Here is a 15,689-nt window from a genome sequence, read left to right on the forward strand (position 1 = left end):
ACAGCAGATGCTGATTTAAAGTGAAGATAGGCCCAAAAAGCAGGAGTAACTCAGTGTGTCTGGCAGCATCTCTGAATAAACAGAATAGGTGAGGTTTTGGGTCAAGACTCTTCTTCAGTCTGTGAGTCAGGGGAAAGGGAAACGAGAGATATAGATGGTGCGTTGGACAAGTAATGAATTATTGTGGGCTCCACCTTTCCTAAACCATCATTGCTTAATAGGGATGTGAGGGGCAACTGTTTTCACAGAGAGATGCTGGGCATATAGAACGAGCCGCTAGAGGAAGTAGTTTAGGCAAGTAATAACAAGATCTAAAAGACGTTTGGACTGGTACATGGATAGGAAAGGTTTCGAGGGGTATGGGCCAAATGCAGATGGGTAAGTAGCATTGATAGACCATCTTGATCATCATGGGGAATTTGGGCCAAAGGGCCTGTAAGACTGTAAGACCATAGGACTATGACTTCAAGTGTGACCACCTCATTGAGGCAACTTGATCGGCATGGATGAGTTGTGTGCAAGGGCACATGTTTGCATGCTGTATAACTATGCTTCTTCACACAAAGCAGAACAACGACATGGTTGCAGGAAAGTTGATGGAAACCACAGTCTTTCTCTTGCTCCTTATTGTTACTTTTCAGGCAGGTGCTCATTGATTTATTTTCTGCTTACGTGAGCTCTTATAGCTTTCTGCCATGGGTCAGTTCCTTATTTTAGTATTGGGAATCCCTCAATTGTGCTTGAATCTAGGGAATGAATTCCTCAGCCAGGCTGATTCATATTTTTATGGCAGGTGTGATGTTCTCAGTTGTTTAATTTGATGATAAGTAGGCAGGGCAAGCAGTTCTAATTAACCTAATTCATAAAACGTACCTACACTTAAATAGCATGTATTATTGATAGTGCTGCTCTTGGACAAATTAGCATATTATTATCCGATCTAACTTTGAAAATTGAGCTTTTCCAATTTTCTGTTGAAGTTCCCATTTTGAATAGAAGATTCTAAGAATTTGGAATTTATTTCATAGATAGTGCTTCCTTTCTGGCATTCTGTCATTCCCTGTCTGGCTTACAATAAAGTATACAGATGCATAAAATGGTCTCCACTACACTGGAAAGAATAAAAGTGCCGTGCCAAGAGAATGCTGTCAGTTCTATCTGACCCCATTTGAAGCAAAGTCTTGGAAATGCTAGTCACCAAGTATGATGAAAAGCAGCAGCCTGTACCAAGTTAGCTTCAAGCACATTGATGAAATGGCATCTCAAGAAGTCGTAAGATGCACATATCACATATTCTCCCATTTCTCTTTCTCGAACTTGTCTGGAATTTGACAAAACAGCACTTCCATCCCTGAGGCTCCACTCAGAGATGTCCATCTCTCTTCTAATGCACCATCGTTTTAGGAGAGCTATGAATGATAGATGTGAAAGATCTCGAATGACGAAGGATGACAGATTACTCTCTTTTAGTTTACTCAAACCTTTCAACTTCTATTATCTTCCACATATCAGTACTGCTGTCTCCCTGCCAGCTGAATTTTTATGTAGTTTTAAAATAGTGCTTTACTTTGTATGTGTGCTGAGGCTGTACTTTGTAGCTGTCATGAAGGAAAACCTCCTTTTCACTTTCATTTTCCATCATAGAATGAAGAAAAGAAGTGAATATCGTTGCCTTTGTTATTTTCTTGTTTGCTCTTGGGGAATTTCAGGTTTTTGTTTAGATCAGGGGTGTTTGTTAAAGATAACCCTTTATGTTGTCTCCTTGCCTCAAGCCCCAGTGCTATTAGTTTCTTTGGATTGAGAGGCACAGTGAATGGGTGACATGGGTAGAGTAAGTCACTTGATTTGAGATTACAAAATCTCTTAATGGAAAATTTTCCCTGTGGGGCCGTCTGACCTATTATATACAAAGGATAACTGCAACTGGAAGATGAAGGCCTTCAGGACCATGGAGAAATTTATCTTTTGTCTAAATAATCGCATGATCAAGTTTTCAAAACTAAAAGTCCCCAAAATATAAGCTTTATATGAGCCAATGACTAACAGTGGTAATATGGCCATAATTAAGTCAGAATGGCTCGGTGTTTAATGGATGTGCATGTTGTGAGATAAAAATACCCTTTTTTTTAACCTTTCAATTTTTACCATCTCACGTATCAGCAGAAGGAAGTAAATGGTGCATCCCGCAGAATATAGCAACAAACTCTCATTTATATATAGTACCTTTCTTATCCTCAGGCAGTCTCAGAGCATTTCACAGCCAATCTTAAACCAAGCATGCAAGATTGATGATGATAGGTAAATGCCACCTAACTTTTTTTGTTTTGATGCAACTGGGCCTTTTTTTTTTAAATGTAACTGGGCTGTTTGAAGTCGGATTAATTTATCCATCGATTGCATGTACCTTTCACTGACTTGGGTGTTCCCCTGATTAATAAAATACAAATTCTGGACTTCTACTTGTAACATTCTCCTTTTGGAAGCTTATACAGAATCGAAAAACAAAACAAACTGCAATGCTCACAGTGCCACTTTCACCTTGAGTAAATTGTCAAGTGTAACAGTGATAAGACATAAAATCAATAACGTGCAAATTAGTGCAGAATAAATACAGTTGGTCTTGGCTTCAATGCCTCCTGTGGTCAAATAGTCTGGCAGTGTTTGAGTCAGTTCTTATAAGTTGTATGGAAGTGGGAATCTTTTACTTCAAAAGCAAAGGATAAATTATGAGCAAACCATAAAGTGAGTCAATGAACCCAAGCGATAGTTTTGCAACTTGCAAAGAACTAGGACAGAAGAGAATTGAAAGGATTTAAAAATCCCTACAGGTATTTTGAGACCAGTCCTTTCATTGAAATAAGAATGAACTGATTCTAATTTCTGTCTAGATTAATAGATTGCAATAATTTAATACATTTATATAGTGTTCCTCAGTTAAATATTTTAATGGGGGGATAAACATGTTTAATAATTTAATTAATTAATGCAATTAAAAATATTGTACGTGTGTACGTGTGTGTAATGAATTAGCATCTCCTCCCATAATTTCCAGGCTTTTCTCCCCAGTTGCCATTGACATTTTCCTGTTTAAGAAGAAACTGCAGATGCTGGAAAATCGGTTAGACAAAAATGCTGGAGAAACTCAGCGGGAGAAGCCTCACCTGCTGAGTTTCTCCAGCATTTTTGTCTACCATTAACATTTTCCTCTTCCTTTCTTCTTCCCAAATTATGTTACTCCACCCATGTTATTCCACTGTGCAGAAGGTCAGTCAGCCTTTTAACTTGATCTAGACATGAGCAGTTCCCGCAGGTGGGCATGGGAGGGAAGTGAGATTCCTCAGGGAGCCTCCAGCTTGGTCTCCCTTGTTTCAGTGTAAGTCCCCTTAATATTCATTGTGACGGTGATGAAATGAGAAAAGCATGTCTGAATTCCCACTTCCTCTCTGGTTGTACTCATCAACTGTACAGTGAATTGCAGCCATTCATCAATACCTGATTCTATTTGAGCCAATACACTGCTGAAGGAAAGTCTTCAGTGTCAGCACCCTTGCTATGACCAATAACATTGTTGTTTCAGTAATTAAATACATTCAATGCATAGTTGAACTAAAGGTGACACTTTTCAAAAGATCCTCTAAAATATAAATTTGAATTCAGCTAATTTTATTTCTAGATCATCAGCTGTTTACTATAACTTTAATTCAGCTGAACAAAAGAAATATTAGCAGAAGCTTATTTTTCTTATCTGTCATGACTATGAGGAGTTACACAGCGCACAAACGGGCCTTTGGCCCACCAGGTCCTTGCCAGCCATCAACAAGCCATCTACATTTTTAAATTCTCCCCACATTCCCATCAATTCTCCACAGATTCGACCCCTCACCCACACACTAGGGGCAATTTGCAGCAGCCGATTAACCTCCTGACCTGGAGTGCATAATAAATTTACCCACTGCAGATCAGTTCTCTTCTTCTGTTTGATGAAGAGAAAGCGAAACATTTAAGTAAAAGATAATGGTGTCAGTATTAAAGAGTCATCTGAACAATTCTTTAACATTAGAAAGTAATATCCTAAAACAATATTTCCTGTTTTTCGTTGCAGGTAATAGAGTTTGATGATGGATCTGGATCTGTTCTTAGAATACAGCCATTGCGGACACCACGAGATGAGGCTATTTATGAATGTGTAGCCTCCAACACTGTTGGAGAAATAAGTGCGACCACCAGGCTCACAGTGTTACGTGGTATGTTCCCTTCAGAATAATACATTTAACCCAGTGCTCAAACCGATTATGTTTTCCTTCCATTTTCACCTGAGGAGGTAAGTTGCTGTGAATCACATAAAATGGCTGGCTTGGATTTTATTGGGGAGTTCAATGTGCACAAATCAGCAATAATATTTTCCTCATTATTATATAAGCGGATGTTTTAATGATATGAGTGCTCCTACAAGCGGACATCACAACAGGTAAATTAATAACAACTTGAGGAGAGGTTAAAAACAGTTGGCAATTTGTGACTAATTATGTTTGTATTATCTTGCACCACTGGTCCTTGGTATGATGGTGTGAAATAAAGATAATCAGATCCATTGAGGATTTTAAATATATATTGTTTCTTCAGCAGACCAGAGGGATACAGTTAGGTAACGAAGAGGGTGCATTCTGGGAAACCAACTGTGCGCCATTTCATTGTCTTGAAATTAAGTAGCTCACAATACTGATTGAGAACCCAGCAGTGTTCCTTGCCATTGTCAAATACTGTGTGACCATGATTATTATGTTTATTATCGTACTCTTTAAAATACCCCTTCTCGAAGATAAACATTGATGCCCTGCTGTGAAAGCAATGGCAAGCAGTTTATATGATGAAGTTAAATCCATTCAGAAGTTTCGATAAGAATATTAGAGAACAAAGAGCAGCCGGTGACTGGCTGCACAGAATATAATGAAGAACAAAACAAGGGGGTATCTGGCAAGAATGGGCAGCATTGCTTCTTCAGTTGTGGCTGTGAGCTAAAATGTTCTATTCCAAATCCTCAATATTATTCTAGGGGATAATAACATTATTTGTGAGCAAGACATGAGTGCAATTGAGGACCTGGAGGAAAAAAGAGGTGAAACTCACTGTTAATTCTCAGTTTAAAAAGGCTTCATAGGTGTTTGACAAATTTCAGAGAAGTTCAGACTCATGACCATAAGCGAGTTTGGCATTCCGACTGTGCATGTCCAGGTCATAGGTCACAAGTGAAAAACACTCTCAACAGCCTTGCCGGGGCATGGACTCAGACCTCCGCCTCATCTGCAGCCAGGATCGATCTTCTCTTCGCTGGCTGTAAGCCTGGGCTGTCGTTCCTGTAAGTCCAGGCAGGGCTGGTAGGTTAATCCGGTGAGACAGACAGAGTTGAGCTGGATTTAGTGCTGCTTATCTGCGCTGGCTGTGGGCCTTGGGGCGCCGTTCCCATCTGACTCCCGATGTCTCTGGCCTCCCCCGGATAGGGTGGCACTCGGGAGGGGATGGGGATGGTCCAGTGGCGGTTCGGCAGCGATTGCGGCGTTGGAGACCCAGGATCGATCCAGGCTGCAGATGAGGTGCAGGTCTGGGTCCATGTTGCGGCACGGCTGCCGAGAGTTTTTATCACTTGTGACCTTTGACAAATCCCATGATTCCTTGTGTTTTTCTGAATACCGAACTTGCTTATTTTGATTGAAGTTCATAAAGTAGTACAAAGGCTGAACTGTGTTTATAATTACTGTTAGTTCAATTGTTGTTTTGGGATCAGCGAGAGGCATATGTATAAATTAGGTAAGGACAGAGCTCGATTAGCTGCCAGTTAATCCCTGTTGTCTTGTGCACAGTGGACCTATGGAAGTGCTATAACTGTAAAGTACTACTGACGCTGAGTCATAAAACTTCATAATATGCACTTTAATGCAAATACATACAGGAACCATATAAATAGGTACTGCAGGCCCAGCATGCAACTGAAATGGACACTTTTGACGTGATGACAGTCAACTTTATTCATCCTTCCTGTCTGGATACTTTGGTAGCTCGCACGGCAGAGGATGCCACTCTGCAGATACTCACCTCAGTCATCAATCACGGATGGCCGAGCAAGCAGCATTTGCTTCCACCTACTGTTCAGCCCTACTTTCTTTTGAGGCATTCCGGGTTGTCGGGTGATTCAGCAGGAGTAACAACCGCAGCTGCACCATCGACAGGCTGATGAGTTATTTCATCTGCATACACAAACTGTCGTGCGTGTTCATAAGCTTCATCTCCAGCAAGGTTGAGGAGCATGTTAGCAAGGGCCGCAGCCGGTTTATTATAGTAAGATGCAGCGATAAAGATAATGTCACTCAAAGATACATCATCGCTCTCCGATTCTGCTATCGAAGACGAGAGGTTAGGGTTTTCAGAAAGCTTCATCCATCTCTGAGAGTGTAAAAACTCATAAAAATAGCAGCCGGTAGATCCGAGGTTCACTCCTGACACCATGTATAAAGTACTACTAACATTGAGGCATAAAACTTCATAATATGTACTTTAATGAGAATACATACAGGAACCATATAAATAGGTACTGCATGCTCGAAGTCATAGTTTAAACTGAAAGCTTGGTTGCTCACATTCCACAGGATGGCATAGTGGAAAACCAACATGGATTACAGATCGGGTCAGCAATAGCAAAACCAGACATGGATCAGCAATAGCGATTGATCTACACTTCAGTCATGTCAAGTGCCTTGGAAAGAGAGCTGCATTAGTTCCAGAAATATTCAGGAGGCAGCTAAGATTTGATCACTATGGATTCCTAGGCTAACTTCAGTTGCCTTGGAGGGAACATAGAGGGATTGGCCTGATGTTTTTATAAACTGCACCAGGAAATTACACGGATTTAGGTGGGGAGGCATGAAGCAAACAGATGAGATGAAAGATACATATAGACCATTTAGTCTTTTCCAACTATTTTTAATGTAACTACAGTATATTGTGTTGGAAGCAGTGGAAATACAGTGGTATTGGGCATTGCACTGCAAGCTGTGATAGCACTTTATTTATTTAAACCATTCGATTTACCCCTGTGAAGGGTAGTCACAACATGAATTCTTATCACACAAAACACGTTTACACCATATCCCACCTGTCCACTTTCCTGCTCCCATCTTTTGAAAATCCCATTAATCTACTCACCTTTCTGCACTTCTATATTTATCATCCATCATTCTCCTATATTTTAATGGCCATTATGTTGCAGTTTGGAATGGGAGTGTGAGCCATTAACAGTAGGATATATGCACATAAAGTAATGAATACAACACCTGACATTGAACATAAAACAGCACAGCACAAGATCAAGCTCGTCAAGAGTGTTTTATGGTCATATGTCCTGTAAGGGGACATTGAAGTTTTTGCTTGCATCAGCACAACAGTTATGTAAACATAGTACTCTGTAAACACCATAATAAACAACAAATATATATAATATATACACACACACACACACACACACACACACACACACAACACAACACACACACACACACACACACACACACACACACACACACACATATATATACAATGCCCCCAGGTCTACGTAGTTCAGAGGTTATTTGGAGGTGGCTGTGTTTAATAGCTTGATGGTTCTCAGGCTGTAATATCAAAGATGAATACGTTCCTGTACCCACCACCTTCTGTAAAAATACTTGCCCCAACACATTGTAGATCAAACAGTATTGCTGATTTGATCCATGTCTGGTTTTGCTGCTGATGACCTGATCCATAATCCATGTCAGGTTTCCCACACCACTGCCACCTCGTGCATGTGGGTAGCCATGTTGTGGTTTTGATTTAACTTACGATTCAGAGCCTATAGTACTCATCTCAGTGGTCTCTGTTTGTATACAAATTAAAGTACTTGTTATGATATATAATGACTCTGTATCATAAGTACTTTGCACATGGTGTCAGAAGTGGGATCACGTAGATGTTGCGGAGATTAAGAAGATCCAAAAACACGTCAGACCCGGCCCTGCTGGACTTCTCCATGAGCTCCTTTGCACTGCGGACAGCTCGCTCAGCCAGCCCGTTCAACTGCGGGTACTCCGGACTGCTGGTGATGTGCCTAAAATCCCATTCCTTTGCAAAGACTTTGAAACGCTGACTTGTGAATTGGCCACCATTGTCAGACATGAGGGTTTGAGGTATCCCATGGACCGCAAAATGCCTTGCACATTTCTTGACGACCACCGCAGCGGAAGCTGTGGAGAGCAGATCGATCTCAAACCACCCAGAGTAAGAGTCAACCAGGACCAAGTATTGGTTGCCACTCCAGTCAAAAATGTCAGTAGCCACCATAGGCCACGACAAGTCAGGAACTGGGTGCTGCTCATTCTGTTGATGTGGAGCCATGCTGTTGCACACAGCGCAGAACTGCACCCTGTGGTGTATATAATCTGACATGGCAGGCCAGAAATACATGCTCTTTGCTCGTTGCACCGTAACATCAGAACCAGGATGACCTCCATGTACGGCGTCAAAGTACTTCTGTTGGAGTGAAGCCGGGATCACTGCCTTATGACCCCTTTTGATAACCCCGCCTTCAAAGGCCAGTTAGTCTCGGACAGAAAAATAAGGCCGAACAGCAAACAGAAGCGAATGCTGATTGCCAAACCATCCGTGATTGATGACCGAGGCGAGCATCTGTAGGGCGGCATCTTCTGCCGTACGAACCACCAAAGTATCCAGATGTGAAGGATGAGTGAAATCAATTGCCAAGACATCAAATGTGTCTATTCCTGACGTGTGCTGGGCGCTCAACCTCCTGGGAGCACGAGATAATGTCAGCCAGTACATGTCCTTACCCTGCTTGTAAGTGAGAGAGATATCATACTTCTGGAGCTGCAGCATCATTCTTTGCAACTGCGCTGGAGCAGCATGTAGAGGCTTGTTTAAAATGGAAACCAAAGGTTGGTGGTCGGTCTCTACGGTAACAGCCTTGCCAAAAATGTAATTGTTGAATTTGACACATGCAAAGACCACCGCCAGCAATTCCTTCTCAATCTGAACATACTTCGTCTCCGTGTCCATCATCATCCTGGAGGCATAAGCAACAGGCCACTCATCCTGCAGACAGGCTGCACCGAGGCCGTACTGAGATGCATCACAGGTCAAAGTAACTGGTTTATTGACATCGTAATAAACTAGGGTAGGTGGGCATGACATCTGATGTTTTAGAGCGTCAAAACCATGTTGCTGCTGTTCATGCCATGTCCAGGCAGTGTCCTTGTGAGTATGTTGCCTCAAGGGAACCGAGATCTCGACGAAGTTGGGAACAAATTTTCCAAGGTAATTAACCATGCCCAGAAATCTCTGCAGGCCTGCAACATCAGTGTGCGTGGACATTTCACTAACAGCCACAGTCTTAGAAGGATCCACCTTGAGACCGTCAGCCATGAAAATATGCCCCACATAGCTCACCTGGTTAACACGGAACCGACATGTTGGGGGATTCAGTTTTGTTCACTTCCCTGGTACACTAGAGTACCTTCTCCAAGTTGGCATCATGTTGTTCCATGTCTTTGCCACTAACAATGATATCATCCATGATAATAGCACAAGGGTATCCGTCAAACAGTTGCTCCATGGAGCGCTGAAACACCTCACTGTCTGAACTGATGCCAAACGGCATGCGCAAAGATCTGTAGCGGCCGAAAGCAGCGCTGAAGGTGGTACAGGTGGATGATGTATCATCCAGGGGAATCTTCCAGAAGGAGCTCTTGTAGTCTAATACAGAGAATACCATTGTCTTAGCCATGTGGGCAGCTACCTCCTCCACGATGCGCATGGGGTGATGAGGCCTTTTGAGTGAGATGTTCAGGTCCCTTGGACTAATACATATACAAATCTCCTGTTTATTCTTCTTTGTAGCAGCCACCATCGAGGACACCCTCGACACAGGCTAGATAATTCCCAATCATATGATATATAATGACTCTGTATCCAAAGTACTTTGCATACACATCTCTTTTAAACTTTTCCCCTCTCACCTTAAAGCTCTGTCCTCTGGCCTTTGACATTTAACATTATCGATAAGACATTTTATCTGTAGGGTTTAAATCGGGAATTTTTGGGCAAGGATTCAATGAATTATCTTCCTTTCTAAAAAGAACATGAATTAAATTACATTTTGAGAGGAAATCAACGCCTGCAGGGATAAGAGTCCAATGATTCATTGACCTTGATATGATGATGAATATCTAAAGCATTTAAGAAAATCAATAAGTCTGGGAAACTGGAGCAGAACAGTAACTCCAGACGTTTCATTTATGTCAGAAATAACTAAAACATTTGCTCTAGAAATGTAGAATTTATGTTCTGGTAAACTGTGTAGACACTGTGCACACAGCTACTCATGAAGACAGGAGTCTCTGGGACATGCAAATAAAATCTGTGCAATTAGCTGTATAAAATGGGAGTCAGAATACTGCATAGAATAGTGGTGCAGTTCTGCTGGAAACTTGAAATGAATGTACAGGCACTTATTGTAATTCTGACACCTATCCTTCAAGTTATAAAAATGCATTTTATTGATGCTGCAATAATAGGGGGAAGATTGTGGAGTTTCTAACCTGCCAAAGGATATACAAAGCAGATGGATGTCTAAGTAAGCTTCAGCCAGAGTCAGCTCAGTAACTCATGGTAATTATACAAATAAATGCTTCTGTTCCATGTTCAATTAGGTGTAGAAACACAAGAGATGCTGAAGTTTTGAGCAAAAACAAACTGCTGGAGGAACTCAGGGAGTTGGGCATAATCTGTACAAGGAAATGGATAGATGATGTTTCAGGTTGAGACCTTTCTTCTGACTCCCGTTTTATTCTATTAATTACACTGATTTTATGTGCATTCCCCCACAGATGGTGAGTGGCCAGCTAAGTTCCTAAAGCAGTTTTTTTTTATAAATTCTGGTCTACAGTTTTTTCTTCAAATATTTTAGTGCTTTATTTTTACTTCCACAATTCTAGTGAATGTCAGCAGCACTGCAGAAAACCATTATCATGGCTTTCTACATCAAATCATTCACAAAAATAATCCCTAGTTATAAAATGTTTGAAATTCTCAGCAGGTTTTGCAGCACCTCATGAGAGACAGTTAATGTTTTTGATAAAAGGTCATCAGTCTGAAACTTTAAAGGGCCTGTCCCACTTGGCGATTTTTTTCGGCGACTGGCGGCATCATTGACCTAACAGGTCACCGAAAAATTTGCAGCATGAAGCGGCAGTGATCCGGCGTGATGACGTATGAGGCGCGGTGTTTTTTCAAGTGTCGCAACATTTTTTTTGTCCCCGTTGGATTTTGAAATTTTCAAAATCTTTTGGTGACACTGACATGACGCCGGCAATCGCCGAAAAAATCGCTAAGTGGGACAGGCCCTTAACACTCTTTCTCTCCACAGGTACTGCTTGATCTGCTGAGTATTTCTGCATTTTCTGTCCTTCCTTGAGACATCTGTCCGTCTTTCAGACATTTTGCTTATAGTGCCTCAGGTCCTAAGCCTTGACATTCCCTCTGCAAATCTTTCCTTCTCCTTATGTCTCTGTTAAAAGAAAGCACCTTCAGCCAAATATTTTTGACAAACGTTTTTGAGCACCTTATCTTATATCCGACCCGGTGCCTCGTGCATATCCCTGGGGCATTTTCTCTTTTGTAAAATGTAGACAAGCTTGTTATAGCCATCTGTACAGTTGACACTAATTATTTTTTTGTGGCAGGTTAGTTCACATTTTTGAAGCATAAACCAAAAAAAGAACAGACAGAAACTGGGTTTGAACATGTGCCAGTGAATAGATCATGCAGTCAATTAAGCTCACGGGCCTGAAAATTCTAGTCAATATATGTGCAAGTTTTATCCGTAACCCGATCTGTAAATGCAGAAGTCGCTGCGGTTAGTCAGAAGGCAATGAACAGTTTACATCATTTTACCAATTTCTTTTTTCACAATAAGTATGAAAAAAGTATTTCACACAAGATTGGAAGCTCTTGAGCGATTCGAGGAGCTCAATACCACCAGCGTGGCCATTTCTTCCTGAGTTTCTGTTTTGCAGATTATATCATCAACATCATCTGTGATTAACATCACCCCTTCACTGCTGTAACACAATTCCATTGCCTTCCAAAGACCTTCCATTTTCCTACAAAACCATCGATGGATTTTGATCCGGACACTACCCATAAGAGCCACCATCCCATGAATCCTCTCCCCATCCTCCCACTAGGGCTCACCGGTAGAGTTGTTGCTGCATAGCGCTTACAACGCCGGAGGCCCGGGTTCGATCTCGACTTCGGGTGCTGTCTGTACGGAGTTTTACGTTCTCGCCGTGAACGTGTGGGTTTTCTCCGACATCTTCGGTTTTCTCCCACACTCCAAAGACGTCCAGGTTTGTAGGTTAATTGGCATGGTATGAATGTAAATTGTCCCTAGTGTGTGTAGCATAGTGTTAATGTGCGGGGATCGCTGGTTGGCGCTGACTCGGTGGGCCGAAGGGCCTATTTCCGCACTGTATCTCTAAAATAAACTAAGCTTAACGACCGCCTTCCTGGTATACTGAATCCTCTCTCTGCTCCTCAATGTCCTCCTTGTATCTTGATCATCTGTGCCCTGACTGACTCCAGTGACCATCATCGAATGGCCCCGGATAGATCCACCTACTCAACCCATACCTTAAACATTTCACGGGACCCCAATAATCCTTTGTCCAACTACCCAATCTTTGTCCATCGCTGAACTTCTTCCAATCCCTTATCTCCCCCACACCCTTCACCCCTTTTTGCCATTGTGCAGAATCTTTGGGCTGGATGGGTGATGTTTTTGGTCAGGACCCTTCTTCCAACTGATTGCTAGGGTGGGGAGAAAAAAAAGCCACAGAAGAGTAGATGGGCAAGACAAAGAATCTCAGGTCATAAGTGTAAGAAACATTGCTTTAGATTTTAAGTATTTTATATTGCTCCCAACTTTCGATGTTTTGAAGCATGTTTTTTCCATGTTGGAGAATTCAGATTCAGATTCAATTTTAATTGTCATTGTCAGTGTACAGTACAGAGACAACAAAATGCATTTAGCATCTCCCTGGAAGAGCAACATAGCAAATAATTTGAATAAATAATAACAAGTGTCCGGGGGGGGGGTGGTGATTGGCAGTCACCGAGGTACGTTGTTGAGTAGTGTGACAGCCGCCGGGAAGAAGCTGTTCCTCGACCTGCTGGTTCGGCAACGGAGAGACCTGTAGCGCCTCCCGGATGGTAGGAGGGTAAACGGTCCATGGTTGGGGTGAGAGCGGTCCTTGGCGATGCTGAGCACCCTCCGCAGACAACGCTTGCTTTGGACAGACTCAATGGAGGGGAGCGAGGAGCCGGTGATGCGTTGGGCAATTTTCACCACCCTCTGCAATGCCTTCCGGTCTGAGACAGAGCAGTTGCCATACCATACTGTGATGCAGTTGGTAAGGATGCATAGTCCATAGAAATGTCAGCATTGTATATTGCCAATCAGTTGTTGCGCCTATGGTAGTTTATTTGAATGAGTTATCCTCTGTCTCGTCCCATACCCTACCAATTAAAGTGTTCATTAAATGTCATTCAGGTTTGGTTCAATTATCTGTTGATTGTTTAATTGAAATCCATTGCTGTCACCCATCATTCAAGTTGTGGGTTCCAACTTTGAACAATCTGCTCAGGCATAAGGACTTAAATCCCACTTATTGGTTGCTCTGCCCTCACGCTAATATTATTTGGAACAATGTGTATACCTGCAGATGCAGACCTGCAGGAATTGCAGATGCTGGTTTACCAAGGAATGACACAAAATGCAGGAGTCATTCAGTGGGTCAGGCAGCACCCTTGGAGAACATAGATGGATGACATTTAGTGCCGGGGAGCTTCTTCAGACTGCTTGCAGGGGTGGGGTGAAAAGAAAGCGATAGAAGAGTGGAAGGGCGGGACAAAGCATGCCAGGTCATTGGTGAACACAAGCGAGGGGGAGGGTTGATAGGCAGATGGTGAGACAAAGACCAGAGACGAACATACACAAGGTGTGAGACTAAAGCATAAGAGAGTTACAAATTGTGAAGCTAGAGGTTGATGAGATGTGAATTGCACAGCTATGGGGAAGGATTGTGGGTGAAGTGGAGGGGGAGGGGAGGGAAGAGGGAGGTACAAGGTCAGCTGGGGTCCAGTCGAGGGGAAAGAAGGGGGGGGGGAGGATATGTGGGAGAATCAGCGGGGGGGTTTAATAAAGGTTACCCAAATAAACCTTAATAAAGGTTACCCAAAGTTGGAGAATTATTATTCCATATATGAGGTGCTGTTCCTCCAGTTTGCGGGTGGCCTCACTGGTAACATAGAGTAAACCAAGCTTTTTCTGAGCAAGTGACAGCTTTACTGTGAATGCTCAATAAAAGTTCTGCTATTGTGTGAACTGAAAGGTTCTTTTAATCCTTCATGCTCATCAATAGTTTGTCTTGCATTTTCATTTTGGGGAACTTAAATTATATGATGACAGTGTAAATGGGTTTGAAAATCTATGGCATAATTTGCCCTTACCAATGGGACTACCAGTGGTAATGAGTCATCTGTCACGGTTCCTTCTTGAACACCAGTCATCTGTCACATTTGGTTTTGAGGACATGATGATCAGCAAGCAAAATCATTCTTGTCGATAGTCCCTTACCAGTAAGGACAATGCAAGGATCACTGGGCGTCTGTATGCAATTTTCCACCAACTGAAGGAAGAGAAAGTGCCTTTTCTTTCACTTTGTAAATTACAGCTTCTCTCCTCTCCATCTTTATCCTGTGACAAATGTTAGTCACTGTGGCCACTCAACAAAGGGCACACTGAAGATAATAACAGTGTGAGAACAGCAAAAAAGGCATAGAGGTGATCCAGATAGCATTCGCATTTTGTATGACTCTGGTAGTAATAATAGATGTTCTGTGAACCCTTTTCTCATTTTCAAGTTTTTTTTAAATCGAATGGTATTTGCCTGCAAAGAATAGACAAGACTGTAAGTGACTTCAAATTACATTTGTTTTTCTATGTCCAGTTTTGGAGGTAGAGATTAATAGTGTCTGTGATCAAATAGCTAGCGGGTCCAGTCTGATTTCATTAAAATGAATTTTGAGAGGCGTTCTGACTGTAAATTTAATTGTAGCAGGCGGTAACTGACAGCTTAAAGGGAAGTGATTTACATCTCTATTCAGGTAGGCAAAAAGCAGGCTCACATAAATTTTGATTTAGGTTAGCATTTAAAGTTAATATTTTAGATATTTCGCTGCCACGTCAGACACGCACAGAACAGATCGAGACATCGCCTTGTGCTCCATTAATCTTTATGCCTACTCGCATTGCTTGGCATTTATTTTCGATATTTACCTTAATATCTTCCATGTTGACTGATAGAAATGAGTGTATGTCTGTTATATAACAAGTACTGGTGTAACCCAAAACATTTCTGCATCCAAATATAAAGTTTGAAATATTTTTGCAAAAAATTATCATGTCAGAATTATAATAGTCATAGACTCAGGAACAGGTCCTTCGGACCAACCTGCCCCCACTGACCAACATGTTCCATCGACACAAGTTCCACCTGCCTGCTTTTGGCCCATATCCCACAGAACCAGAG

General features: G+C 42.0%; 1 protein-coding gene across 22 annotated transcripts in view; it reads left to right on the forward strand.

Moving 5' to 3' along the window:
• LOC129695551 (receptor-type tyrosine-protein phosphatase delta-like) overlaps nt 1-15,689 on the forward strand; it is a 570,848-nt gene that overhangs the window by 263,211 nt on the left and 291,948 nt on the right. For all 22 annotated transcript variants that reach the window (XM_055632599.1, XM_055632618.1, XM_055632598.1 and 19 more), the window contains exon 4: nt 4,103-4,244. In XM_055632599.1, the coding sequence (XP_055488574.1) occupies nt 4,103-4,244 (142 nt within the window). The remainder of the gene's footprint in view (nt 1-4,102; nt 4,245-15,689) is intronic.

This window comes from Leucoraja erinacea, chromosome 3 (assembly GCF_028641065.1).
Source record: "Leucoraja erinacea ecotype New England chromosome 3, Leri_hhj_1, whole genome shotgun sequence".
Lineage (NCBI taxonomy): Eukaryota > Metazoa > Chordata > Chondrichthyes > Rajiformes > Rajidae > Leucoraja > Leucoraja erinaceus.